This window comes from Orbicella franksi, chromosome 1, assembly GCF_964199315.1.
Source record: "Orbicella franksi chromosome 1, jaOrbFran1.1, whole genome shotgun sequence".
Classification (NCBI taxonomy): domain Eukaryota; kingdom Metazoa; phylum Cnidaria; class Anthozoa; order Scleractinia; family Merulinidae; genus Orbicella; species Orbicella franksi.
The window spans coordinates 5,240,062-5,267,169 of record NC_138145.1 but is presented as its reverse complement, the minus strand read 5'-3'; the positions used below and the strand labels follow the sequence as shown (position 1 = coordinate 5,267,169).

The 27,108-nt window shown below is 41.2% G+C and overlaps 3 protein-coding genes and 3 pseudogenes across 3 annotated transcripts in view; 2 read left to right on the top strand and 4 right to left on the bottom strand.

Annotated features, from left to right (window-relative positions):
* Window positions 1–754: 754 nt before the first annotated feature.
* Window positions 755–27,108, bottom strand: part of LOC145486849 (uncharacterized) — an 80,263-nt gene continuing 53,909 nt past the window's right edge. Inside the window, exon 2 of the mRNA XM_081465575.1 lies at window positions 755–8,357. Coding sequence (XP_081321701.1) covers window positions 4,261–5,247 — 987 coding nt within the window. The 5' untranslated portion in view covers window positions 5,248–8,357 and the 3' untranslated portion in view covers window positions 755–4,260. The remainder of the gene's footprint in view (window positions 8,358–27,108) is intronic.
* On the top strand, window positions 12,719–14,419 carry LOC145486870 (uncharacterized; annotated as a pseudogene).
* On the bottom strand, window positions 15,280–15,882 carry LOC145486900 (uncharacterized). Its single transcript, XM_081465612.1, has one exon. It carries the CDS (start codon window positions 15,880–15,882, stop codon window positions 15,280–15,282), a length of 603 nt encoding a protein of 200 aa, XP_081321738.1.
* On the bottom strand, window positions 19,699–23,544 carry LOC145486859 (uncharacterized). The gene has a single exon (XM_081465579.1). It carries the CDS (start codon window positions 23,128–23,130, stop codon window positions 22,270–22,272), a length of 861 nt encoding a protein of 286 aa, XP_081321705.1. The 5' UTR covers window positions 23,131–23,544; the 3' UTR covers window positions 19,699–22,269.
* Window positions 23,326–23,443, top strand: LOC145465201 (5S ribosomal RNA; annotated as a pseudogene).
* LOC145466419 (U2 spliceosomal RNA) lies at window positions 23,828–24,035 on the bottom strand (annotated as a pseudogene).

Below are 27,108 nucleotides of genomic sequence, written 5' to 3'. Positions count from 1 at the left end.
AACCACTGCAGGAAAGCCATTCACTTGTTGGTATCCCGCAAGGCATTAACATTCAGAGCGAGAAAACACATTACTGCAAAATTAATGTTAAAATAGTACTTTGGCAGGCAACCAGAGACAGCCAATGGAAACAAATAAAATACTGTAGGAAATTCATCATCATTTTGGTAACAAACATTAACGCATCACTTTGGATGGCAGTCAGAAACAGCCTTTTGAATCTTAGAATGAAAAGTGGAAGTGATGCCAGCAGCCAACCCTAATCTTCTAACAGAGGACATAAGTCTAGACGAATGTCTCGCAGATTGAACTATCACAGAAGGAGGGACATTTGATTTGCAGTGTTTCCTCCTAAAAGAAACAGAGGAATCCGTTGAAACAGGTTGACATGAGGATGCATTAGAGCAACCCTCCTCTAAAACTTCAACAACCTCCTCACCTTCCCAGTGAACTGAGAAATGGAGCACAAGGAGGCCTGCATGCATACATACATACATATATTTTTGATGAGGCAGGTCTGCGTCTGGCAACCCAGAGGGCTGGTGTGGACCTGCCATAAAATATATACCTAGAAACTAAAATCTAAAATTATTAAAAATACATCCTTAGGATTCAAAAGCTACTAAAAGATAAGTTAAAATGACTTAAAATTTACATTTCTATTAAAATTAAGTATAAAAAAGAGTGTTTTAAAGAAACACTTTGCAGAAGCGCCAGTCAAATAATTAGCATAATAATTGTCTTTCAATGTTAACAAACATGTGATAAACAGCAGCACAGTTTACAACTTACGTTCGTTTAGCGATCTGTCTCTCTATATCAGAGCTTCAAGTTAAATTGCATCAACATTTATCCGTTAAATTTTAATCTGAATCTTGTAGCCACTCACTGGCTTAATTTTGTCATAAAGAACCAATATTTTTCCTGTAAATAAAGCTGTAGTAACGCCGCTCAGAGAAAACATCTTTCGCGCTTCGAACTTCTCTGCTTGGTAACCTGGCAGGATACAAGTGCAAGGACTTCTGTACCAGACTTGACTGATTTCAAGGTTTTACTACCAAGTTCCCAACACACGCTTTGCACTTTGTTTATGACGTCGTTTTGAAAGTCGTGAGCTTCTTTGGTGTTTTGCCTGTCTTATAAAGCCACTTTTAATCTCTTTGCACTTAAAAAGGTTTGTTTGAAATCCTTGTTTGATTTTGTGAGCATTTTACAAAAATTATCGTCGAAAAGCCCGCATGAACACGTGTTGCTAAACTGGGTAAAACGCACGTATACGTGCCATAATAAGATTTAAAACTGCGCGTTGAAACTTGCTGTGATTTGTTTACATATCTGTGGTAGCTGAAAGATAATTTTAAGAAATAAGATAAGTTTTCCAAGAAATTCTTACCTGGAAATTAAGAAAATCTAGTTTTTGGCCTCAAAAATTGGGGGTCGACTTATACACGGGATCGACTAATACATGGGTAAATACAGTACTAAAAATGTGACCATCTGAATCAAAAGTGAAACGTAAAATTTTTCCAGTAAAATTAGGCAAAAACAGAACCGCTACACCAGCAGATCTACCGGTTCCAAAGGACCAAAAACAATTACCTCACCAGCGGCGTTTAAAGGTTACCACACATTTCTTGCAAGAGAAAAATATCATAACTCAAAAGTGACAGCTCGCAGGAAACTTAATTTCTCTTAGCAGGCATACGAAGCCCACAAACATTTAAGGAAAGAATTTTAAGTTTCATGTTATTAAGCTAAAAAGGAGGGGTTAATATAATCAGAGTCACTCATACTCACTTTCAGATGAGTAATCATGGTTATGACACCGATAATGTTGATTGTGATCCCAATCATGGTGTTGATCACAATCATGCCCATGATCATGGTGGCGATCACAGGGACACGACCAATCACGATCACGATCCTCATTACGGGCTTGCTCACGCCTACTACAAAGCTATTACGAAGCCTTCTGTCTCGATCATCGTTGCGTTTTCGATCTCAGTCATTGTGTCTCTGGCTGCGGTCATCATCATGCCTTTGGTCACGATCATCATCACATCTTCGGACAATCGTCATCACGCCGATCAGCATGCCTTAGATCATGCCTTTCCTTTGTTCAAACGAAACTTCTCTTGCAGCATTCTCTTCACAGTATTCTCCATTTTCTTTTTGTTGTGCTCAGCATGCTCTTCTTCTCCTGGACCCTTTCCTGTTCTTGCTCTGAAGGGTGGGGCTTCCTAAGAGCAGAGGCACCAGCAGTAGAAGCATACAAAGTCGGGGCAGCACCAGAGGTAAATGGTTCAATATTGGCACTATGTAGGATGAAGAGACCTGCTTGAGTATCATGATCTTCAGAGAAGCAAGCTCTACATAGCAGATTGTGAAGATGATCCTCATGATGATGGCCAGGCCCATCACAATTGTAGCATCAACGAGAACTACAATTCTGTGCGAGATGATCAGTATCACCACAACGACAACAGGTCCGCAGCTGGGAGTCATAGTACAGAATAATGAGCTCACCAAAGATATGAAGGGAACATGGGATGCGATGAAAAAGGCGCATGCGTGCCGTTTTCACTCCATTGAAGATGGCATCTCCAATCTTATCATGTTGGAAAGGACATGGCCATATTGAGAAAGTCTCCCAATGACTACAGTATCAGGTATCTCAAGGACATTCATAAATTTTCACAAGGACGGTACGAAACTGGGCATCACCAAGAAAAACTTCAAGTCCACAAACGGTAATACTGTTTAGTTCAAGAGCACATTCCTTCTGCTCAAATGTGCTAAAGGAGACAACCCACGAGCTGTTGGAATTGCAACGCTGAATCAACGTAATCCAGTCAGTGTGAAAACCAGCTTTGTCAAAGCCAAATAGGATGTCTTGACTGGTACATACAGTGTCAACAAAGAAGAAAACAGACTTGTCCTTATACAACTTCATGTTAGACTCATCAAGCTTCCAACAGGACTCAGGGACACGTGTGAAATGAACACCAGCCTTCGGTAACTACTTTAATTCCTCAGGAACTGGTGCTAAACATCCATCCTCATCATCAGAAAACATGGCGGGCAGCGTGGATGTTGCCGGTAAATCACATGGATTTTCCAAGTCTCCCCAATTGCCAGCACTCGGCTTGCTTTCCATCAGGGTGGAGAATAACTCTGGCATTCCAGCCTCATCAGCTATATCTGCAGGTTGTTCTGGCACTTGCGGTACATCAGAAGTGTCATCAGCATTAAATGGAACAGTCTGCTAATTTTCTTCCTGGATAGGCATTGTGCCAGTGGACTTCTTTGCATCATTCTTCTTGTTCTTGTTATTCGCCACTCAACTAACTGTAACAAATAGGACAGAGTTTAGTACAGGAAGAGATCGCAACCACTGCACAAGACCATCATGCTTTAAAGACTTAGGATGGCTGTTGACATTAAAAGAAATTGTGGACAGAGCCATAAGGAGATAGGGAGGGAGCTTGAATGAGACGAAGTGTCTAGACAGTCGATCGGGTGACATCTGAGGCATACCCCTATGACCTCCAGGGCAGGTTGGAACCAACAGGGAGCGAGAACGCACTTGTTGAGAGGGCTCTGAGACGCAGCCCAACGAGGCCTAGGGGATGAGGAGTCTTGAACAGGGACTCAGAAGAACTTGAGTCCGAATCCGTGGTAACACCATTACCAATTTGGCTTAACTTGAGTAGGGTAGGTTCACCCTTTGAACTACTACTAGAACAATTACTAGATCCAGTCACTTGGACCAGCCACTATAGTACTATAGGCCACTTTTGGACCCGATACACTACTATTAGATACAGCTACATTAGTATCATTATTGGCCACTTTTGGATGACTACCAATATTACTGTAATGGGCCACTTTTGGACCACTACTAATGCTACTATTATTGGCCACTTTTGGACCACCACTATTACAAGAATTAATGGCCACTTTTGGACCACTACTCTTACTAGAATTAATGGCCACTTTTGCACCATTATTAGAGTTATTGGCCACTTTTGGACCACTACTAGCATTATCTACAATTTGCCGGACCTTTGGGTTGCTAGAGACAATTGAAATTCCTTTAAGGATACTTAAACTACAGTTTCCCGAGGGGCTGGTGAAAGGAGAGATTGAGGAGGATGGGGAAGGGGAGGGGGAAGAGAAACATGCCGACCCCTCATCAGAAAACCCCTGGATAGAGTCCACAGACTGAGAGAACAAAGAAACCTGGGAAGAAACATGCTCTTAAGGAGGGGACTCAGCAACAACCTTTGAGAATTTGACATCAGAACTCTCCTGGGGAGGGTCAACCTCAACAGACATCAGGGGGACAGGACCAGCTGAAATGGACTTAGGCACAACAACAGCAGGGGAGTAGTGGGACCAGGGGGAATGGGGGTTAGAGGAAGAGGTACTGGTGGGAGCTGGAGGAGGAGTGGGACCACCAGCAGGATAAGGAGGGACGTTCTCAGGATTGAGAAAATTATGGGCTTGGGGAGTTGTTCCCCACGTATTTTGGCAATTTCTCGCGAAATCCCCAGCCAGATGACACAGTTTACATTTGTTTTTATTAGGGCAGTGAGCAGCCTTATACACGCCATTGCAGATAGTGCATTTCAGAGGTTGGCCTGAATACAACAGACGGCATGGATAGCCCTGAATATTACAATGGAACGGAATATGTGTACCAGTGGTGATGTTTTTGAAGGCAGCAAAATGTTGGTGAGTGGCTTCAAGAATTCTCCCAAATGGGGAAAGGGCAAGACAGATGCCAATATTACCTGCCTCAACTGGAAGATAGTCCGGGTCAAAACTAAAAGGGTCAGAAAAGACTTCCAAAGGAGAAGCATTAAAATAGAACAGAAACCAATAAGTCATCAGGCCAACCCAACCACTCAGAGAAGAAGCAAACTGCTTGATCCACTGAACAAGGAGCGACAGCACCTTGAAAGCAATGGACACAACAGAAAAGCCACCATTCTCAGGAGAATGAAAGACGTTTCGAGCAACAAGATCTCTTTTGCCACTCCAGAAGAACTTGAAGACAAGTGAATTGAGCTGCAACAAGGCCCAGGGAGGTATGGGAAACAAAGAAGCAACATACCAAACTCTAGACAGGGTCAGTGCAATAGAAACGATGGCTTTACCACTGTAAGACAGGGTCCTGGAGTGCCAAGAGTTTAGACACTTCTCGACTGCCTCAATATGGGGAAGCCAGTTAGAGTCATCCATGAAGCCGTTCCCAAGAAAACCCCCCAGCACTTGATTTTTAACAGAGGACCAGACGATTGGCACAGGAGAGTCAGAGCGATTGCACCAAGCACCAAGCCACAGACCTTCACATTTAGAAAGGTTAAGCTTAGAACCAATACCCTTCTCAAACCTCTCATAAGTAGAGAAGACAGCACGAGTAGCATCATCTGATATCGAGATAACGGAAGTGTCATCGGCATACAGGGAAGGACTAGCAGAGGGTCGGGAATCCCAGGCAGCTTTAAACTAACAATAGATGGATGAGAACATAAGTTGGCAGCCAAAACCTGAATGGATATAACATAAAGCAAAGGCGACAAGGGGCACCCTTGATGCACATGTTACGGTATCGCTTGACCAACAGAAAGATATACTACGAAACTCTTCTATAAACCCAACTTATTTATTTAACAATATGTAATGTAATCTTAGCTACAAAGGAGCAATTTCTGAACAATACAATCTACTACCAAACTAAGTTAAGCCTACTGCGAAACTTTAGTCACCACTGACATGAACTCACAACGAATCTCGGTGTCTCCAAAGAAATCTCCTTACGGTCTACTTGACCTTGGACAAAGTTCCTCAATGGCTTTTACAATAGCAATAGCACTCTATAGCTTTTCCACTTCGTCTCTGCCGAGAACAACAACGGGACTGTAGCTTCTCCACTCGGTCTCTGCCGAGAGCTGCTAACGGGAACTTTATAGCTTCTTCTCTCGGTCTCTGCCGAGAACTGCTAACAGGCTCTGTAGCTTCTAGCTGATTCTTCTAGCTGATTTGTCCAGCCTTTGCTGTCGTTCCCTTTCCTCTCTTTCCCGTCTTTCTTGTCATTCCTTTTCTTCTCTTACATCCCTGTCTTGTCTTTCTCTTCTCATCTCCCCATTTATTTCTAACATTGTATCCAACTCTGTCATTCCAAAAACTCCCATATCTACTTAGTGCAATACTATCATTTGCGGTATGTAACATGTTAACATCATCTTAACTTCTAGTTGTAAGTGCCTTGGTAGTCTAATAAGCGCTCCTTTCTTCAAAGCAAAGAATGGTTCTCCATCGGGCTTTGACATAAATATCTCTGGATTAAACTGTGACATCTTGCTAACCTCTATAGCTACTCTTACAAACAATTACTTCTTCTCTAAGTAATGTAAATAAACACTATATCGAAATTTGCTCCCTTACAGGCCCCAATTTCTGTTACAGTATCACTTGACCGACAGAAAAATATACTACAAAACTCTTCTGTGAACCCAACTTATTTATTTAACAATACGTAGTGTAATCTTAGCTACAAAGGAGCGATTTCTGAACAATAAAATCTACTACCAAACTAAGTTAAGCCTACTGCTAAACTTTAGTCACCACTGACACGAACTCACAAGAAATCTTGGTGTCTTCAAAGAAATCTCCTTATGGTCCACTTGACCTTGGACAAAGTTCCTCAATGGCTTACAATAACAATGGCACTATAGCTTTACCACTCGGTCTCTGCCAAGAATAACAACAGGACTGTACCTTCTAGCTGATTCTTTATATAGATTTAACTAATATTCTAGAACATTCTTGGAGCTTCTATTTTATGTAGCATTACATTATAATTACATCATGTGGTAGAATGTTCTAAAATGTTCCATAGCGTGACAGGAGAAGATTCTGGCACAAACATTGCATGACTTGACATTCTAGAAGGTTCTAGAAACTTAAACATTTACATCTGTTCTCCATAGCACACACCACGAGACGGCCAGAACGGACTCCTAGTATAACCATTAACAAGGATAGCACTGCGGATGTTGGAATAGAGCAGCTTGACCTGAGATATAAAAGAAGGGCCGAAACCCATGTGATCTAGGGTAGAGAGAAGAAAATCCCAGTCAACCCTATCAAAAGCTTTTTCCTGATCAAGGGCTAAAATTGCAGCCGGAAGGTTATTTTCGTTAACGTAATGGACTGCATGTCTCAGCAAGGCAACGTTTTTGCCGGTGTAATGTCCTTGAACACCACAAGTCTGGTCAGGGTGGATGACGCTGCAAGACCTTAAGATGGCAGTCAGCAAGGGCACACACAATTTGTAGTCCACATTGAAAAGACTAATGGGACGCCAATTTTTTTGGAGCAGTCTATCTCCCTTTTTGTAGATTAAGGAGATCAAGGCAATCCTCTGAGAAGATGATAAGCAGCCCAAGTCAAGAGAGGCATTAAGACCCTCGACTAGATCAGGCCCAAGAACGTCCCAGAATGTGATCTAAAATTCCATGGGAAGGCCGTCAGTTCCAGGAGATTTACGTTTAGCCATACCATTAAGGGGACTGTGCACCTCACTGACAGTGAGGTAGCCCTCACAATCACTTGCCTGTTCTACAGAAAGGAAAGATGAGACAGACAGCAGATCAGGCTAAACATCACTGTCAATGTCACAAGCAGAGAAGAGTGATGAGTAAAAGTCTGTCCAAGACTTGCAAATGCCATCTACGTCAGAAACCATAGAGCCATCATTGTTCTTCGTGGCCAAAATCCAATCAAGAGCCCCTCTTCTCCCTAATTTTAAAAAATAATGGGAGGGGATCTCACCTTTCTCAGTCCATTTGACTCTAGAACAAACCTTCACTCCCTGTGCAGCAGAGAGATCAACACCAGCAATTTTGGAAGAAACGTTTTGATAAATGGGCAAGAAAGAGACATGCCCCTGATCGATTTTAGACTTCAGATGATCAGTAAGGGCAACAACGATGGACTGAGACATGTTCTGACATTTCGATTTTTCTTTGTAATGATTAATGGCAAGGTCCTTGATTCTTTCTTTACCCAGTCCCACCAGGAGAGGAGGGAGTCGAAAGAGCTCTTCTTGAGCTTCCAAGCATGCCAGAAGGTTTTGGCAGAGGCTACAAAGTCAGCATCAACTAAAATAGAGGAGTTGAGCTTCCACCTACCTGGACCACGAGGAATTGGCTCCGGAATTGAAATTTTAAGGGCAACAGCACAGTGGTCCAAGAAAGGGCATGGCAAGATCTCACAAGAATCTACCTGATGAAGCCAAGAATGGGGGCATCCGACTAAATCAATACAAGAAGAAGAAGCCCCATCTGCTTTAAGCCAAGTGAAAGCAGCCGCAGTGGGGTACAACGACCGCCAAATGTCAATGACACAGCAATCGCGAAAAAGATCTCTAAGAGCTAGAGAACTCTCACAAGAGGTGTCAGAAATGTTGCCTCCGCGCCAATCAAGAGATTGATCAAAAACCGCATTAAAATCCCCACAAAGTACAGTAGGCACCACGGGATCAATTTGATCAGCACAATAACCGAAAAAGTCATTCTGCTCAGGATTCCTGTTTGGGGCATAGACGCAGACAACGCCAAAAGTCACATCATTCCGGGAGAAGTGTGCCACGACAAAAACGACCCTCATTGTCAAAAGCAACCTTAGACAGAGAGAAGGTCAATCTGTACAAAATGACAGAACCACAGGAGCGAGTGGATCCTGGAGATGTTACAGCCAAAAAACCGTATGAAGAGAACCATGAATCACACTGAGAACAACATGACAGAGTCTCTTGCAAACAAACAAAATCAACAGCGAGGTGGCTAAGCCACTGCAAAAAAGAGAAACGCTTGTTATCACGCAGACCATTGATGTTAATTGTCGAAAAGGAAGCCATATGTAATTCTTTTAGGCTCCAGGTCTACTTGACAGAGGCATGTCGGACATAACAACAGGAAGCAGAGAATGGGTGCCACCCCTTTGAGATGGCTGACCACCAATCCTGGGATTAACAGAGACAGGTGATGACTATTCTTCTGCAAAAGCCTGGCAACTACGCTTTTAGCCTTGTTCCTAAGTTTTCTGGACCCATAAGACGAAGATGAAAGACCAGGGGGGATTGAGAAGAAACCGGCTCTGTGCTAACATCCGATGCAGGAGGCTCAATATTTTGAAGGATGCTCCGACTCACAGAGTTAGCATCCCCTTCATCGACCACAGTCTCAACATCACAATCCTCACTATGCTCAACATTTAAATTAGCAGTGAGAGAAGCCTAAGCAGAAATGCACTGACAATCACTGACTTCAACAACATCAGAGGCAACATCTTCAGACATAGGTTGCCCACAAGTAAAGAGATAAGCATCAGAGGGGGAAACTTCACTACAATCTCCGGACAAAGTCTCCTAAACAGCAGGAGGGACCCCCAGAGGGACCAGGAGGGGGTCTCCCTTAGAGGGATCAGCAGCAACAGCTTGCGGGGAAGCCATATTAACCTCAGTAATGGAGGCAAGGGAGGTATAGCCAACAGAGGTCTGCTCCGGTGCAGGATCACCATGGCCACTGGAGGTCTGCCCCGGCACAGGATCACTCTGACCAGAGGCCTGCTCGGATGATGGATTGACGCCACTGGCAGCAGTGCCTCACGCATTGGTGCAATTACAGGCAGAATGTCCACTAGCCCCACAGTGATAACACTTGTCCTTGTTAGGACAGTCTGCAGATTTATGGTCTTGCACAGAGCAAAGGTTACAAACAAGAGGCTGGCCTTTATACCACACTCTAGAAAGACAACAACCAATAGTCAAGGAGCGGGGTGGGGAAGAAGACAAGATGACAGAAACGAGTCATGTCCCCTTGAAAATGTTCAGGTCAGAGATGTATTTCTGCTTATTAACATTTTTGACTTCACCAGAGTCAGAGCAGACACGAGTGATGTCACCATCCTCCTCCTCATAAGGGTAATCAAATATGTGGAGGGTGGTAAGAGGAGGACCTCCTCTGAGAATGGGACACCACAACCCAAAGAGCCTAACACCAGGGTTTCCATGGCATGTTTAAAGCCAGCGTTAGTGGTAAAAGAGATCCTCACCACATCATAGCCAATTTGGACAGCAATGACACCATAAAGACTGAAACAGTGAAAGATGGCCTTTCTAATTTCATCTTTGGATTTGCCACTCAATTTACATTCAAATTGGATGTTAATAGTTTTGGCCAAACGCATAATGGGAGATTGAAGCAATTGGATTAAATACTACTAAATACTAGTTAAATTATTAAGACCAAGACTTTATTTGCTCAAACAGTTATGAATTACTTTTAAATTCCTAAATTATTAAGAGTAAGACTTTTGCTTACTCAATTAACTAAAGTAAATTAAAGACAAGTGACAGACTTTTGCTGTCTTTAAATTACAAATACTACAAGAAGATATAAAGAGTAAGACTTAAGCCTACTCAACTAATATAAACTAAGTTTATTGAAAGAACATACAGGCACGAAACAAGTTCCCTAGGGGTAGTCCTTGAGGAAAGTCTCCAAGCAGAGAACACAACAATAGAGTCCCTGATCGTAAGGTAACTTACACGGATATAATCTATAATTATATACCTAGACGAATACTTGAACGGAGTTTGCGTTAACGCGACAAAACCCAGGAACCTCCCATGAAACAGGGAAGGCAGCAATGGGAAGGCGGTAGTGATCAAGTTCAACCCTACTAATAATATCCTGGGACACATCTACATCTACATCTACATTTATTTACTTGATAAAGTCCCGCAAGACATCACATCAACTGTACCAAACATATATGCCCATATGCATAAGCTAGATAAAAAGGATAATTAAAAAATAATTCTTAAGTACAATTTACTTTACTCATTTCACGTGTTTTCCTAAATTTAACTTAAAATCAGATAATGACTTGATATTTACTAAGTCAGCAGGCAGTAGGTTCCACTCTGTTATTGATCTAGGAAAAAAAGAAAACTTAAAAACGTCCTTAGATACTTTTGGCGTCCTATACTTAAAAGCATGGCTGTTGCGTGTTCGTTTTTCACTGTTTAGTATTAAGTGTTCTTCTGTGGTTATGTCCATTAAGTTATGACTAAGTTTGTACATTAGCGTCAGTCTGTTTTTCTTTCGTCTTGTTTCTAATGTGTCCCATTTCCAGTCAGATAGCATGTCTGTCACGCTTGCTGTGTTGTTGAAGTTTTGAAGGCAAAAACGAGCAGCTTTCCTTTGAACTCTCTCCAGGGTTAAAATATCTTTTTTGTAATGTGGGTCCCACGAGGCACTTGCGTACTCCAATTTGGGTCGGACGATGCTGGTGTAGGCCGTTTCGCGTACTTTCCTGGGGCAGTTCCAGAGATTTCTCTTTATCACCCCCAAGGATCGACTCGCCTTGCTTGATATAGATAAGATATGGTCAGACCACCTTAATTTACTGTTAACGGCAATTCCTAGGTACGATGCAGAATCTACTTGCTCAAGTTTGGACCCACAGAACAAATATGACCGTTGGGGAGGACATTGCTTATTTGAAATACAGATGATGTTGCATTTAGAGGGGTTAAATTGCATCTGCCACTTATGTTGCCAGGTTTCTAGTTTATTGAGGTCGTCTTGGAGATTTTCGCAATCTGAGTCTTCAACCACCACTCCGTACAAAAGGGTGTCATCGGCAAACAGCTTTACTGTAGAGGTTAGACCATTTGGCAAGTCGTTGATGTATGTTAGGAACAACAACGGGCCTAGTACTGATCCTTGTGGTACACCCGAAGTCACTGGGGAGGAGGTAGATGTTGCGCCCTCACAGATGACAGTTTGAACCCTCTTAGTGAGAAAGGATTCCATCCAGGATAAGAGGTTACCATGGATACCATGACGCTCCAGCTTCATTAGTAAGCGTTGATGTGGGACTTTATCGAAGGCTTTCGAAAAATCTAACACAGCAGCATGAATAGATTTGTTTTGTTGTAGAGAGCTTTCAATGTCATGAATAGTAAGTATCAGTTGGAGTTCTTTAGATCTTTTTGATCTGAAGCCATGCTGACAATCTGTTAGTATGTTATAATGTTCAAAATGTTTCATCACATGGCTATGTACAATGTGTTCGAGGATTTTCGATGCTATGCAGGTTAGAGATATGGGTCTGTAGTTTGAAGGATCAGACTTTTTCCCTTTTTTAAAGACACATACATTTGCCGATTTCCATCTACTGGGTACGGTTCCACTCGATAGAATCTTGGAAGATATTAGTTAGGATAGGAGCAATCTCGGCTGCATATTCTTTTAGAAACCACGGTGGAATGGCATCTGGTCCAGAAGCTGTATTTGTCTTCAATAGCGATAACTGCTTTGCAACTCCATTGATGGTGATAGACAGACTGTCAATAGCTGGTATTCTGTCATATTCAATATCAGGGATGTTTGATAAGTCTTCCTGAGTAAAGACACTTGAGAATTGATTGTTTAACAAGTCAGCCTTTGACTTGTTATCACTGATTATGGAGCCGTTTATTTCGAAATCTGCAATCCCCAGCTCTTCTTTATTCAGTTGTTTAATATAGGACCAGAATCTCTTAGGGTTTTCTTCAATAGCTTCCCCTAAATAATCAGAGATATATGCATTTCTTGCTTCTCTAAGCCCTTTATGCATTTGTTTTCTAGTTAAACGGAATGCCTCCCAATCATTTTGATTTCCAGAAGATTTTGCTTTATTATAGAGCCTTTGTTTACGTCTGGCTAGACATTTCAGAGAATGATTGAACCATGGTAGATTATATCTTGAGCTAGTCCACTTTGAGGGATGCAAGAATCCATTATACGGTGGATGTTGTCTTCAAAGCAGCTCCATCTATCGTCGACTGAATTAAAGCCCCGTGTATCCATATGAAGTGATAGATTTGTAAGTTCTACTTTAATGCGAGTAGAGTCGGCTTTCTTTCTAATGTATATTTTGCGTTTGGCATTTTTCTTTCTACGGCAGGAAGTGTTCACAGTGAATAAGACAATGTCGTGATCACTAATACCAGGGACGACGCTGATATTTTCAATGATATTGGAATTATTTGAGAAAATTAGATCTAAGATGTTTTGTGAATTCCTGTCCCTTCTAGTTGGTTCTTTGACATGTTGACTCAGATCGTGATCATCAATTATTTCTAACAGTCTGTCAGAGGCAGGAGAGTGACTTGAATATTCAGTATCCCAGATGATATCAGGAGCATTGACACGTATCTGATAATGGCACATCTCGCTTGTCAGTCTGGATTGTACCACGAAATTGAAGTGTTGCCGCAAAACCGCTCGACAAAGTACTGATCAGAAAAATCAGATTTGGAAAGCAAAATATTCCCACGCGGGCCAAAATCATAAAATTTGATCCCAGGGCATCACAACAGCGAAATTTAAACCATGAAAGCTTCAAAAAGCTTTGTAGTGAACTGCAAAATTGTTTGCCATCTAGTTCATTTTTTCTCTTCCATGACATTAAATCGAAATGCTCAGGAGGAGACAATACTTGTTTAGAAAATGAAGCAGAGGATGAAGATTCCATTCCCTTCACTGATAGCTACGATATTGCAACGAATCGTTTTAAAGACATGGTGGATGAACATGTGTCATCCTGGACTATCAGTGAAGAGGAAATAAAGGAAACCGAAATGTCAACAACGGGACAGAGCCAAAATCCCATCTGGTTTGAAAAGCAAAAATCAATTCTGACAGCTTCAAATTTTGGAAAGGTTGCAAAAACGAAAATGGAACCTTCCAACAAACTTAAAGCAATGCTTTACTCAAATTTTACTACAGAGGCAGTGCACTACGGTATTGAAAGTGAGGAGAGGGCTGTAAAACCGTACCTGAGAACAATGGAGCAGCAAGGATTCAATCTAAAAGTGGAGGAGGTTGGCCTTTTGGTGTCCAGGAAAAAAACCATACTTTGGAGCAAGTTTGGACAGGATTGTGACAGACATGGACCAGAACAACAAGTGGGGTATGGAAATCAAATCTCCTTTTAGTAAAGCAGGAATGGATGTTGATGAAGCTTGTAAATCAAAAACCTTTCGCTTGGAAAAAATGTCTGATGGAATCATAAGGTTAAAAAGAAACCATGACTATTATATTCAAGTACAAGGTCAACTATATTGTTCAAACCCAGACCTGAAACGAATTATATTTGATGATAGTTGCTGGCATGAGTATCTTCCAAAGATAGATTACTTCTTTTTAAGAGCCTTTTTTCCAGAAATGTTGACCAGGAGGGTTCAACGTGGAAAACTGCTTTACATTCATGGTGGATGGATTCTAAATGGAAATTATTCCCGCACATCAAGTGGTCTGAAGTTAACATTTCAAAGAGCCCATTGACAATAATTATATTATTCACAGAAAAAAATTAGCTGTTTGACAGATAAAATTATGAAGCTCCATTTCTTGCTTCTTGTGATACTGAAATAAAGATGTAATTCAACTCTTATTTGACTTTCATGTCAATCACTTCCCTTTTTTGCACAATATACAATGGTGCCTTATCTCGATTTCATAGGTCCAACATCATGTTATTTTTCCCTGAACAAAGACAGCATTAATATTTCTTAATGTAAAGAGAAATATTACACCTAAATCAATGAAAGAATTAAAAGGACCATATCAATTTTTAGGCTTGGAAGTGTTGCTATGGCTACAAGCTTACATAACTTCATTGGCCCATTCAATGTTTTCTTAACCCTTTAAGTCCAAGAGTGATCAGCATCAAATTTAAATTTTCTCTTCGTAATAACAATGTTACATTAAGCTGAGTAGTCATGAGAATTAAGGACATGATCACAGAAAGTGAATTTGCTTGATATTTTAACAAATTCTCCCAACTTTTTCTATAGGAAATGTATAGGGGCAAGAAATGAGAATTTAAATTTTGATGTTAGGGTTTAAAGGGTTAAGTGATCAAAACATAATTTCTCTTTACATGACATTCCTAGGCTACAGAGAACAAAAATTAGTTGCTTCAAGATACAAGCACATGTAGTGGTTCTTTAGCTGGTTCTAACAAAGGTGGCAAAAAGTTTGTCAATAGCCCACAAACCACTGCTATCTGAGTGGCTTATGGACTAAGTGTGTTGGGCAATGTACCATCCAAAATGTGGTAAGTCTTAATTCTGCTAATTGCACGCTCCACATGAATGTGCACTGATGTAATACTCATTGTCTCCTCAGTTTCTGCTGCAGTCATTTGTTCTCATCCAGCCAAGAAAGGTGACATGTTGACTGAAACGCCATCAGGGACAATGTTAGAAATATCAAAACCATGGTCTAGCATGACATTGTCGCTAGGTTCTAACAAACCCAAAACCCCGCTTTCCCTTGTAATTTGTTTATCAGATACTTGCCCACCCCAGAGGTCTGAGGTTACACCAACCAAGAGCTTCCAAGTTTTGTGGTGTTTGTAATCAGACCATGTCTCAGACTGTGCAAGCATTGCCGAAGGATGCTGAATAAAAAGTTCTGTACAGTCCAAAATAACTCTAGTTGTTGCATATTGAGCAAACTCTTGTGGCATATTCTTGCGAACCAGTTCTTGCGCTGGAAATGGGAAAAGGTCTTTTAGTTCCACATATAGAAGATTGATCCATGTTATGCAGATTCTTGACACCAGGCTTCTGCTGATCCCAAATCTATCACCGAGATCTTGTACAAATAACCCAGCCTTAAGTCTCATAAGAACAAGTAAACATTCATCCAAGTATGAAAGTTTTCTTGAAGGCCCAGGGTTTTTTCTGTTATCCTCCATTTGGTATGGCTGACTCTCTTTAAACAATTTCTCTCCTTTCCAGTACTGCATCTTTTTCAACTTCGGTTCAATGAAATTGTAGAAGCCTATGAGTGCTGCATAGTTTGGAAATCCAGTATAAAATAGAACTGCTGAATCATCATCTTTAATTTTGTCCAGTGAAAACTGGCGTGGCCATAAAATCTCCCTCTCTTTCTCAACCTCAATAAGTTTTTCTTTAAAGTCAGCTAATTCTACTTTAAGTTGCTCGATTTCCCATTGCAGCTTAAGGACATCTGATTCTTCCCGGGCTGGTGAAGATGAAGCAGTGTTGACAGTTGACACGGATGGTTCAACTTCTTGGCCAAAGAATTCCTCTTCAACTTCACATGACTCTTCTTGGGTTGTAACAGTTGCTACTGGGACCCTTACAGCAGGCAGTTTCCGTGGTTTTTTTGGAACTGACCAGTTAAATTGAGATGGTTCTGCCCCTACATATAATAATAAAAAAAACATTTTTTTCAAATAATATATTAAAAGTTTACATTCAGTTCACAAAATATCGTATAAGACCACAGTGCACATAGAAATATAAATATCAACAGTTTATTAAAAAGTCACAGTATAAACACTACACGACCGAAATCAAAACCAAAGCTGGCAGTCCGACAAAGGGCTTTCTTTCAGTATCCAGGCAACAACAAAACAGCTGAACAAACATTACAAACCTTTCACTAATTCCTAGCGACCTGCCAACGTTTTTCGGATGTCTTCTTTTTTGAAATGTTCCGAGCACAAAAAAGTTGATTTTGTGACAAAGAATCTGTCCTTTCCATGCTGGCGCTTTATGAGATTGCACCATCTGTTTCGTCACTGAACGTCCTTCAGAAACGAGAAGTGGAGACCTGTTGGATTGCCTTTTGTGTCATAATAGCTATTAGCACAGCTAAAAGCAGCACAGTGTCTTCCTCTTCTTTTGGAAGAGGAAGGAGTATCCTGCGTCGGGAAAGTGTCGTTCATTGTCGAAATACCTGGAAAACAACAGAGTGCTGCCACGTTTCACTATAATCTCCCTAAAACTCACAACACGACTCAACACTAACCTGGCTATCAAGTTTGCACGGTTACAAATCCAATATGGCGCCAGGAACTGTAAAAAGGGCTATTCAAAACAACATCTAAAAGTAGCACGATTTCTAGCAAACCAACACCAATAGATAATCGTTGCCATTAAATATTCAGAAAGGGAAGCACCAGTAGAAGACTGGTCACAAGAAAAAGGGTAATACACCGATGCAGGAAAGACAGAAAGAGGAGAATCAAGCAAAATACTGAAAAGTGGAGAGAAATGGTCCCAGACTCTGACCACTCTGGGACATTCCAAGTGTGCACCGTGAACAGGATCAAAAAGCAAGAGATACAAATTCTTACAAATCAAAACATCAGGTAAGGCACCAGCCTTTTGATGTAGGAAACGAAAACTATCTAAACAAACATGGTAATAATTAGAAGGAAGGGACGAAGAAGGACATAAGTTACTTGGGAAACAAAAATGGGAATCAAGAATAGTTAGTCTACGGCCTAAGAAGTAATGTGCAAGATAATGTTACTTACAGGTGCCAAAATCATCCCTAAGGCTTAAAAAATTAGAAAGGCACAAACTAGCACACTTAACTTTAAAATTAACAATATTAAGGCCCCCAGATGCTAGGGGCGCACAACAACGATCGTGACTGACATTTTCCATTTTGCCCCTCCAAATAAAGGGCCACACAATAGACTTAAATTTATCATGCACCCAATGGGGCGGGGGAATGACTTAAGCAACATGCCATAGGCAGCTCACGCCCAGGACATTAACAATTAGAGCTCAGCCTACAAAAGAAAGATCTCTTTGTTTCCAGAGGCTCAAGATGGAGCTAAGCTTATCGAACGTAGTCCGCCAGTTGTCATCATTAACACCGACCAAACCATTAGAAAAAGAGACACCTAAAACTCTCATTTCGTTTACCCACTTAAGGCCAAAGGGGGAATCCCCCCTCACATGCCACCTCCCATGCCACATTGCTTCTGACTTGGAAGTATTCAATTGAGCACCTGAGCCCAGTTCGAACTTATGCACTACCTTAAGAAGAGAGCAAAGAAATCCTTCCATTTTCAAAACACTTGTGGCATCATCAGTATACTGTGAGATTTTATATTGAAGGCCCCCGGCTCCAGGGAGCAGGAGGCCTTCAATATCCTTACATCTACGTATCTGTGTCGATAAGACTTTCAAAACCGAAACATAAAGTAGACACGAAAGCAGGCAGCCTTGTCTAACACCCCTCTGAAGAAAAACAGGGGGGGGGGACAGGGAGCCGTTAACTAAGATACAGGAAAAAGCCTTAGCATAAAATAATTCAACCCAATTACAAAAGGAAGGGCCGAAGCCAAACTTCCACAGAACACACATCATGAAATCATGATCAACACGATCAAAGACTTTCTCCTGATTAAGAGAGACAAGAATACAAGGCTCGTTGGTCTTATCAATCATATGAAGAACATCACGGAGTGAAGACAAATTAGAAAAAATAGTGCAGCCAACAACACCACACGTTTGATCTTGGTGGACGATAGAACTCATTACTTTCTTCAAATGTTCAGTAATAACCTTAGACGCTAATTTGTAATCTGTATTCAATAAAGAAATTGGGAGCCAATTTTTTGTAAGACGCTGATCATCTTTCTTATGGATAAGGCGTAAGAGACCCTCATAGTGACTATCAGCAAGACAGCCAGCACGAAAGGACTCGTTTAAAACAGAAACAAGAGAATTGCTGAGATTATCCCAAAAACAAACATGAAATTCTGTTGAAAGACCATCAGACCCAGGCAATTTGCCGGTCTGAAGACCTTTCAAGACGGTAAACAACTCATCTTTCGTGAAAAAACACAAATCACGCTCAAGATCTGTCAAAGAGAATTCTAGATCGTCAATTATTTCGCTTTAGACATGCATATTAAGAGAATCCTTAGTAAACAAGTCTTTGTAAAAAAGCACTAAAATATTTTCAAGATCTTTCTGAGAAGTTTTAATGATGCCATTTACATCAAAAAGAGATTCAAAAGTATTGACATCGGCATGCTACTTTTCAAAGCGAAGAAAATAACGTGTTGGTTTCTCACTCTCTTCAAACCATTGAGCATGGGATCGAACCTTAGTGCCCTTGGCCTCCCGTGAGACTAGAGAAGACAATTGGATTTCTAGGTCATTACGCTCGAATCACTAGAACAATTCAAATGCAAGGCATTTTTAGTGCAAACAAGCTGTCAGGTAAGAACAATTCTCCTAGCATTTGCAGCCTAAATACTAATCCTATGAATTTCAGTTTTTAAGCTATCCCACCTCTTTCGCAAGGAAGCGAAATCAGCGATTTTAAGTTTAAAATCGGCAATCGCTTTAGACAAAACATTCTGAAATTCAATGTCAGAAAGCAAAGAATTATTAAACCTGCAAATGCCAGAACTGCGTTTAGAGGAACTAACAGTAAATTCAATTTTAACAAAATCATGATGAGATAAAACACGTGGCAAAATATCGCAACTAGCCTTTGAGACTAAACTATTAGCAACAAGAAAACGATCAATTCTAGATGCTTGCGTGTGATCATTATTAGACCAAGTGAAAACAATACCACGTGGATTATGTTTACGCCCAATGTCAGTGAGTGAGAAATTGGCATGAAGAGGACAAAGGAGTTTCTGATTGGACAAAGGAACAACAGAACAGTTCGATTTATTCAAAACATCGTCAACACAGTTAAAATCTCCCCCATGCCCAAATCACCTTGCAAAAGAAAATAATCATGCTAACAGGAGAAAAAATGTAACGATCTGAAACTGCATTAGGAGCGTAAATGTTAACAAGATTGAGTTTAAAACCATTAAGATCGATCAGTAAGCTCGATATTCTGCGGTCAGAATCAGTCAAAAATCAAATAATTTTACAAGATAAGCTGAAACAGAAAAAAACAGCAACACCAGCCGACTTGCACGTGCCAAAAGACCAGAAACACTGGCCATCCCAAAGTTTTTCAAAACAAACTGCCTGTTTCTTGTAGGAAACATGAGTTTCCTGCAAAAGAAAGACCTCACAATTCAAAATATCCAATTCATGAACTAAACTGTAATTTTTTGGTGGAACCAAGGCCTCTTGTATTTAAGGTTACTTCCCACCTTCGCAGGTGCCCCTCGGGAAAAAATCGTATGCGCGCCAGTTTCAATAAAACCCCAACAAACTATATATCATAAGAAAGCTTAATAAATGTACTTTACGAAAAAAATACAGTTTCAGCAATGTTTTCTTTTAGGAAGTGTCAGGAGGCGGTAAGGCGTGAAATGACTGAGGCTTCTTCTATTGAATTTATCGGGTATCGGATTCTGCAGTACGAGCAAAATGGCTGCACAGTCTTATTCACAAGGCATCAATCAACGAAAGTGTGTCGGGCTTTTTCGATATTCTGATTGGTTGTCTAGATATCCACTTCTAAAGTTGGATTAGCTAAAAATATGCGAGACGTGTTGCGTAAATGGACGCCACGGGAAAAATATGTTAAATATCAAAATTTCCCGACACACTTTGGTTTGTCATTATCTCTGGAATGTTCTGGCAAAATTTCATGAAAATCCGTCAAATCTGCATACCCTATAAATTCGCTCAAAGTGGATGTATTCGTCCAAAAATCAAATGCGAGATTTTAGCTTGTAAAGGTTCGTAAACAACTCACGCCACGCCTGGAGATTATCACGCCTAATAAAACCGCAAGCCAATGGAACAACAGGACCTCCTAGTGCCTGTGACAATAGATCAAGATTTCCCGGGAAAAGCATCGCATTGCAACATGGTTTTTTTATCACGCTCAGTGGAGTTCAATTCAGGACGGCGACGTAATATAATGGGCAAAGAGGCCAAAGGCAAAGGCAAAGGCAAAACCCGCGCCAAAAAGGTTAAAGGGGGAAAATGTGCGCTGAAAAACAAGACGTTAAGGAATCGACGGACAGCTTAAGAAATACCCTTATTGCTGAAATGAGTTCCCTTGGGTAGGTTTCATTTTCTTCATCACTTCGGCCAGATTCCGACGAAGAATCTTGTTCGCAGACTGCACTGACGTTAACTTTGATTTTTAAGCTACTTGCTCCAAGGATATTCGAACGCTCCGGATCTTCAGCAGACGCCGAGATTGTCGAAGGCGTTTGGCCAAACCAAGGGCCTTTGTCGCCTTCAGCAAGGTGTTTTTTTTCTTTCCTTGACAATATGGAGCTTTTTCTTTCTTCTTTGGGCCATAGGAGTTAGCGTAAAAAGCTTCCAGGTGGGAATTTTTGTCAAGTGCGTGATGTAAATAAAAATATGCAAATGACATGAAATACGAGCGATGAGCGTTTGCCGCGAAAATTTCCCCAGGGTTCTCACCCGTTGACAAGATTGTGACACCTTCCTAGTTTATTAACTTTATTTGAAAATACGTTTTTTTCTAAATAACTCGGCCGCTTTTTGAGATTTTTAATGTTTTTCTTTTGGAAACACTAGATAAAATGATGAACTTAGATTTTGTCAAATAAAAGAAAAAACAATTTTTTTGGCCTCTGAAGGTGGGAAGTAACCTTAAGGTAACAATGTTGAGCTTACTCATCGAAACTAATCATATTCATACCGATGGCGACATCTAGACTGTACAAGAGTCCACCTATCGTCCTCATCCTCATCAGAAAAACAAGAACTTCTCCTATTGGAGGAATCCCGAGTGTAACCTTTATGCGGTCGCGACGCTCTTTGCGTTGTCTTTCGCTACGCTGATCATCCTCTCTTTTCCTGCGCCGATCATCTTCCCTCTCACGCAGTCTATCTCTGCAATCCTCACGATCCAATGCACCTCTCTCTTCGCATGGCCGATCATCGCGTTAAAGTTGGTCGCATGGCCTCTTGTCACGTCACAGGTCTCCATGTGATCGATCCTCACAGGAATGTGGTATTTTATCTTGGATCGTCTTACGGAAGCCGCGCCCTGCATGTGGAACTTTCGATGCTTGATGTTATTGTTTTTCATGCTCTTTCTTCCTCTTCTCTCACTCCGCTTTCAGGTTTTTTCGCTCCTCTTTACTCCGTTTTTCCCTACCCCCATATGCCCCAGGCTTGACCGCAGGCAAAACATTAGTGCTAAAGCGCAAATAGGGCAGTCAGCTACAGAATGCTCAAAAGCTTTACATACATCAAACCTCAGAGCATCTTCGCAATCTTCAGCTCGATGGCCCGGCTGCTCACAATTAGAACAACGAACTGACGCGCAATCCTTAACCAAATGGTCTTTTCCGCCACAATTTTGGCACATTTTCAGTTGGGAAGGGTACCAAACACGAATACTCACCAGCCAGATTGAATATTGGGGGAATGTGACGGTGTAACTCCATCCTTGGTGTTCACATGTCGCTTTCAATGTTGTCAGCAATCTTGTCTCGATGATAGCTGAGAACTCCACCATAATGGGACAAATGACCGATTAAGGCCGTGTCTGGCAGCTCCGCCGGGGCTTCATAGATTTTGACTACAACCAAACGATGCTCACAGTCGCCCAGAAAAACAGTAGTACCGTTAATCTCAACGTTAGCAGCTTCAAGTGCGGCCTTTTTAGTTACCGGCGAGTCAAAGGTCACAACCCAACTCTTGTTTGATGCTTTTCTCTGGATACAGGTGATCTCATCCACATCAATACCGGCCTTATCGAAGGCAACAAGAATTTCCTGGCTAGGGACAATGGTGTCAACTGAGAAATAGATCGAGTGGTCTCTGACCAGCTTGGGGCGATTGTCTTGTAAACCCCAGAATTGCGCCAAATCCAACTTCACACCCTTCTTAGCTAAATGCTGTAAAACCTCGGGGACCTCAACTGAACCATCTTCCACATTCGGTTCCGCAGAACTAGTAAACTTACCTATTTCCTGAGGACATTCCAGACTTGCCATTCTAAGGACAAGAAAAGGAACAGGTCGCAAACCTTCTGATCCTTGCCAAAAGGCCGAGAGGTAATACCGGACCTTCCCTCCCCTAGGAGGGTGGTCCAGGGTTTCCATCTTTGAAATATGGTAGTCAATATGCTGTCGCTGCAGGGCCCGGAACCGACTGTAGGCTGACGCTATGGAGCAAGTTGCCGAGGTAGACGCACTTGGTCTACAGCAGAAGTCCACAAAAATCAGCAGCAAAGTTGATAACATCCCTCCAGGGGTGAGTGAAATGAAACACCTTTTTACCCTCCAAAACGAGGCAACATGTTCAAGAGCCATAGCGACTCCGTTACTAAGATAGCGCTACAGACACAGGCAGAAAACAAGGGCTATGTTATCAACATTCGCTCTCCACATGCATACAACTTGCATAGAAGTCAAGAAATGCCTGCTAAAAGATTGCTGGTTGGTATTATTGCTTTGCTTTTGCTTTGGTGACTCGTTCAAAAGACTAAATTTTCAGCCCTTTCTCTTGTCTACGACCATACCACAGGGAAAGCACCAGTTCTTATCCCATCACCGAAGTTAAGCCCTTTCAGGCGGGTTAGTACTTGGATGGGTGACTGCCTGGGAATACCCCGTGTTGTAGACTTTTCATTTTCTCGGCCGTTTTATTTTGCATATGTTCATTTTTCTTTCTTTTACTACCAACTTTGGCTATTCCAGTGGCTGGAAAGCACAAATAACTTTTTACAGAAATCAGGAGGCTCAAAAGATAGCTAGAAAACATGAAAAGTACCCGTGAAACGATCACAGGATAAATTGGAATCTAAGTCTCGCTCAGTAACGTTCGCATGCATAATGGTTATTTATGACATCAAATTGGCTTGTGTGACATCAGATGATTGAAAGCAAAATGAATTCTGCCTCGCACAACAGTTTTCAAGCAGCTTAAAGTGCAGAAAACTACGTCAATTCCCAAAGAAATGCAACCGATCAACAACAGCAAAGCATACAACACACACGAGCCATTTGCAAATGAATGGTAAACACGGAGGTGGTGCTATACTGAGGCAACCTGTGGCTGGGAGGAGGCAAGCCTCTTTTCCACAGCCCAGTTCCAAAAAATCAGTTTAATATACGAGCTGCTCAATGAGCAGCGTATTAGATATTAAGCTGATAAGAACATTTTTTCTTTCTTGAAAATTTTATTCCAACTAATATCCTTTGTTCCAAGATGCTATCAGATTAAATATCATAGTCAGTAGACTTCCGATTAAAAATAAACAAGTCCTTTCTGTTTTACATGTCATTTCCGGTGAGATTTCAAAAGTCTATTGCAGTTGCTATGGACCAAGGAATTTGTTAAGAGACACTAGTGGATGAGAGATAGATAACTAATTTACTATTATCAATAACACAGAGCTTGAGGTGACACCACAGCTTAGTAAAACAATCGGTAGAGTAACGACTGAAGTCAACCTGAAGCCTAGTTGTGATATCTTGGTTGATATATCGTACAACGGCCTGGGGGGATTTGGTGCCAATGTGAAAAGTTGCTTTATTTTGAAAGGTCCAGAGACCATAAAGTATAGTCATAATAATATACAAAGCTCGGTGGTTTCTGATGGGTCCAGTAGGGGCCCAGAGATAAAAGAAAATAGTCTTAACATTAGCGACAAATGAAATCTTTAAAAGGGCAGAGAGAGTGGGGCAAAGACCAACCACACATCCTTTGCCCTGGGACAATTTAGGAAACAGTGGTCAATTGTTTCTTTACATTGACAGCAGGCACAAGTATCAGTAGTAATATAGCGCCATGACTTGAGAGAGTTACGAATCTTAATTCCTCTAAGGGTAATTAACCAAGCAATATCATTCTTAAAGTTCTCAGTAAAATGATCTCACACTGAGGACCAATGACTTCATATAGATAAATCGTAACCAATAAACAATCGCCAATAAACAGGCAAGAGGGTAGTGGACACTGTTTCCTGTAATAATTGTACATAAAAACTCTTGGCACATATGTAAAATTGCTTTGGTTATTGATCACACATTCCAATCCAGTGATAATCTTAAGACACTGAGTGTAAAAAGGGGTGGATTTCAAAGCTCTAGGGCTAGAGTTGTCTGTGAGATGAGACCACTTCGGCAGTAGTTTGGCCAGCTGCGAGCCCACAAAATACTTAGTTAAATAAAATGTCTTAGAATTCTGCCTAACTATGGTGGAAGCTACCAAGGACATCTTTACTCTTAGAATGGAAGTCTATTAATCCTAGGTCACCGTCTTTGGTTGGAGCCGACAGAGTCTGCCGGCTGACAGTTTCTATTTTAGAATTCCACAAAAATGAGAAAACTAGAGTCTTGAACCGAGAAATAACCCACTCCAGTGCGGGCAATATCTTAGCCAGAAACCAAAACTTACTGGCTCCAAGAACATTAATTATCAGGACTTTGCCAACATACGACAATGACCTGGACTTCCATAGGTTCAAATTCTTTTTTAGTTTGTTTAATTTAGATTGCCAATTATCTGGGTCAACGTTAGCAAGACCGTTGCTGTACCACACACCAAGAATCTTCATTTTAGTGACCCATGTGAGATCTCAAGGCGTATCAGGGCGTGCATGCCATGCCCCTAACCACATAGCTTCAGTTTTACAATATTTCAACTTAGCTCCTGATCCTAGCTCATACCTTTTGAGTATGGAAACAGAACACTGAGAGAGAATAAATCCTTGACAAAACAGGAGGAATCATCAGCATACTGTCTAATCTTAAACTGCTGGCCTTGAGCCCCAGGGAGCAAGAAACCTTGATTCTTATTTCCGCTCGGATATTAGTAGCGAAAACCTCAGCGCATAAAATATACAGCAAGGGAGACAGGGGGTCTCCCTGCCAGACCCCATGTTCTAGTGAGATTTTGTCAGTCAGGAAGCCATTTACTAAAATTCTCATTATAGCGTCTTGATACAAAACCAAAATCCATCGATGGAAAACAGGGCCAAAGCCAAATTTCTGTAAGACATTGCTCAGGAAGGAACGATCAACTGTATCAAAAGCTTTCCCTTGATCTAAACTCACCAAAATACCTGTCTCATTAGTCAGAGTAACATAATCTAAAGAGTCTCAAAATAGTGGTAAATTATCAAAGATTGTTCGTCCCGGGATGGAGCAGGTTTGATCCTCCCGAATGATCGATGTTAAAACTTTTGACAAACGGTATGTTAAGGCTTTTGACAAGATCTTATAATCAACATTCAGTAAGGAAATAGGTCTCGAATTTTTCAGATTTTTTGGATCACCTTTCTTAAAAATCAGGCGTGACACTTTCTTGCATGGAAGAGCTAAGGAATCCCTGCTCGAGACTGAAATTATTGAGCTCGAGCAAAATTGGGCACAGCTGATCCCAGAATTTAACATAAAATTTCTGAGGGAATCCGTCTGAGCCAGGAGTTTTCCCTTGAGACAAACTGTGGACCACATGGAAGATTTCGTCAGCCGATAAGGCACGTTCGCAAAGAGTTCTATCAGTATCATTCAGGAGAACATCAAGGTTAGACAAAAAATTGTGTTGAATGTGAAAATCTACTCCTTCACAAGAGTACAATTTCTGGTAGAAAGCATAATGAGCGGTTTCAATTTCCTGTTGTGAGGAGACTTTGACCCCATCAGCATTGTAAATAACTTCAACAGTATTCTTTTCCGCGTGTCTTGACTTAAGCGCAAAAAATATTTCATGAGTCATTCTCCTAGCCACTGAGCTCGGCTACGGATTTTAACAGCTTCATTTTGAAGCAGATTAATCGCCAAAAAATTGCCAGCGATAAGGTCATGGTTAGCTTTTGTCAGTAAATTGGTTGCTGTCATTTTCTCACGATTCAGATTCCTTTGTTTCTGTTTGCTAAAATCCTGAGCAATATCTCTAAAAGAATTCTTCAAAAAATCCCACCAGTCATGTAAGGAAGAAAAACATCGCTGATATTCCACACGTTCAGAAATCGTTTTAGTTGTCATTTCGCAAAAGTGAGTGTCCTGACGCAAACCTAAATTTAGCTGCCAGACATAAGGACTATCAGAGGAAAAATCTTTCACATCAAAGATTAAATCAACAGAGTCGTGATCGGAAAAGAAGGAAGGCAAAATTTCACAACTAGTCACAGTGGGGACTAAATCTTGGGCAATCAAAAATTTATCTAATCTCGAACCAATGGATTTAGATGCATTAAACAAAGTGCACTGGTTGAGATTACCGTGTATTTTCCTCCACATGTCTACTAGGCGCGCATTCCTGCGTAACTCTTTCTATTCATT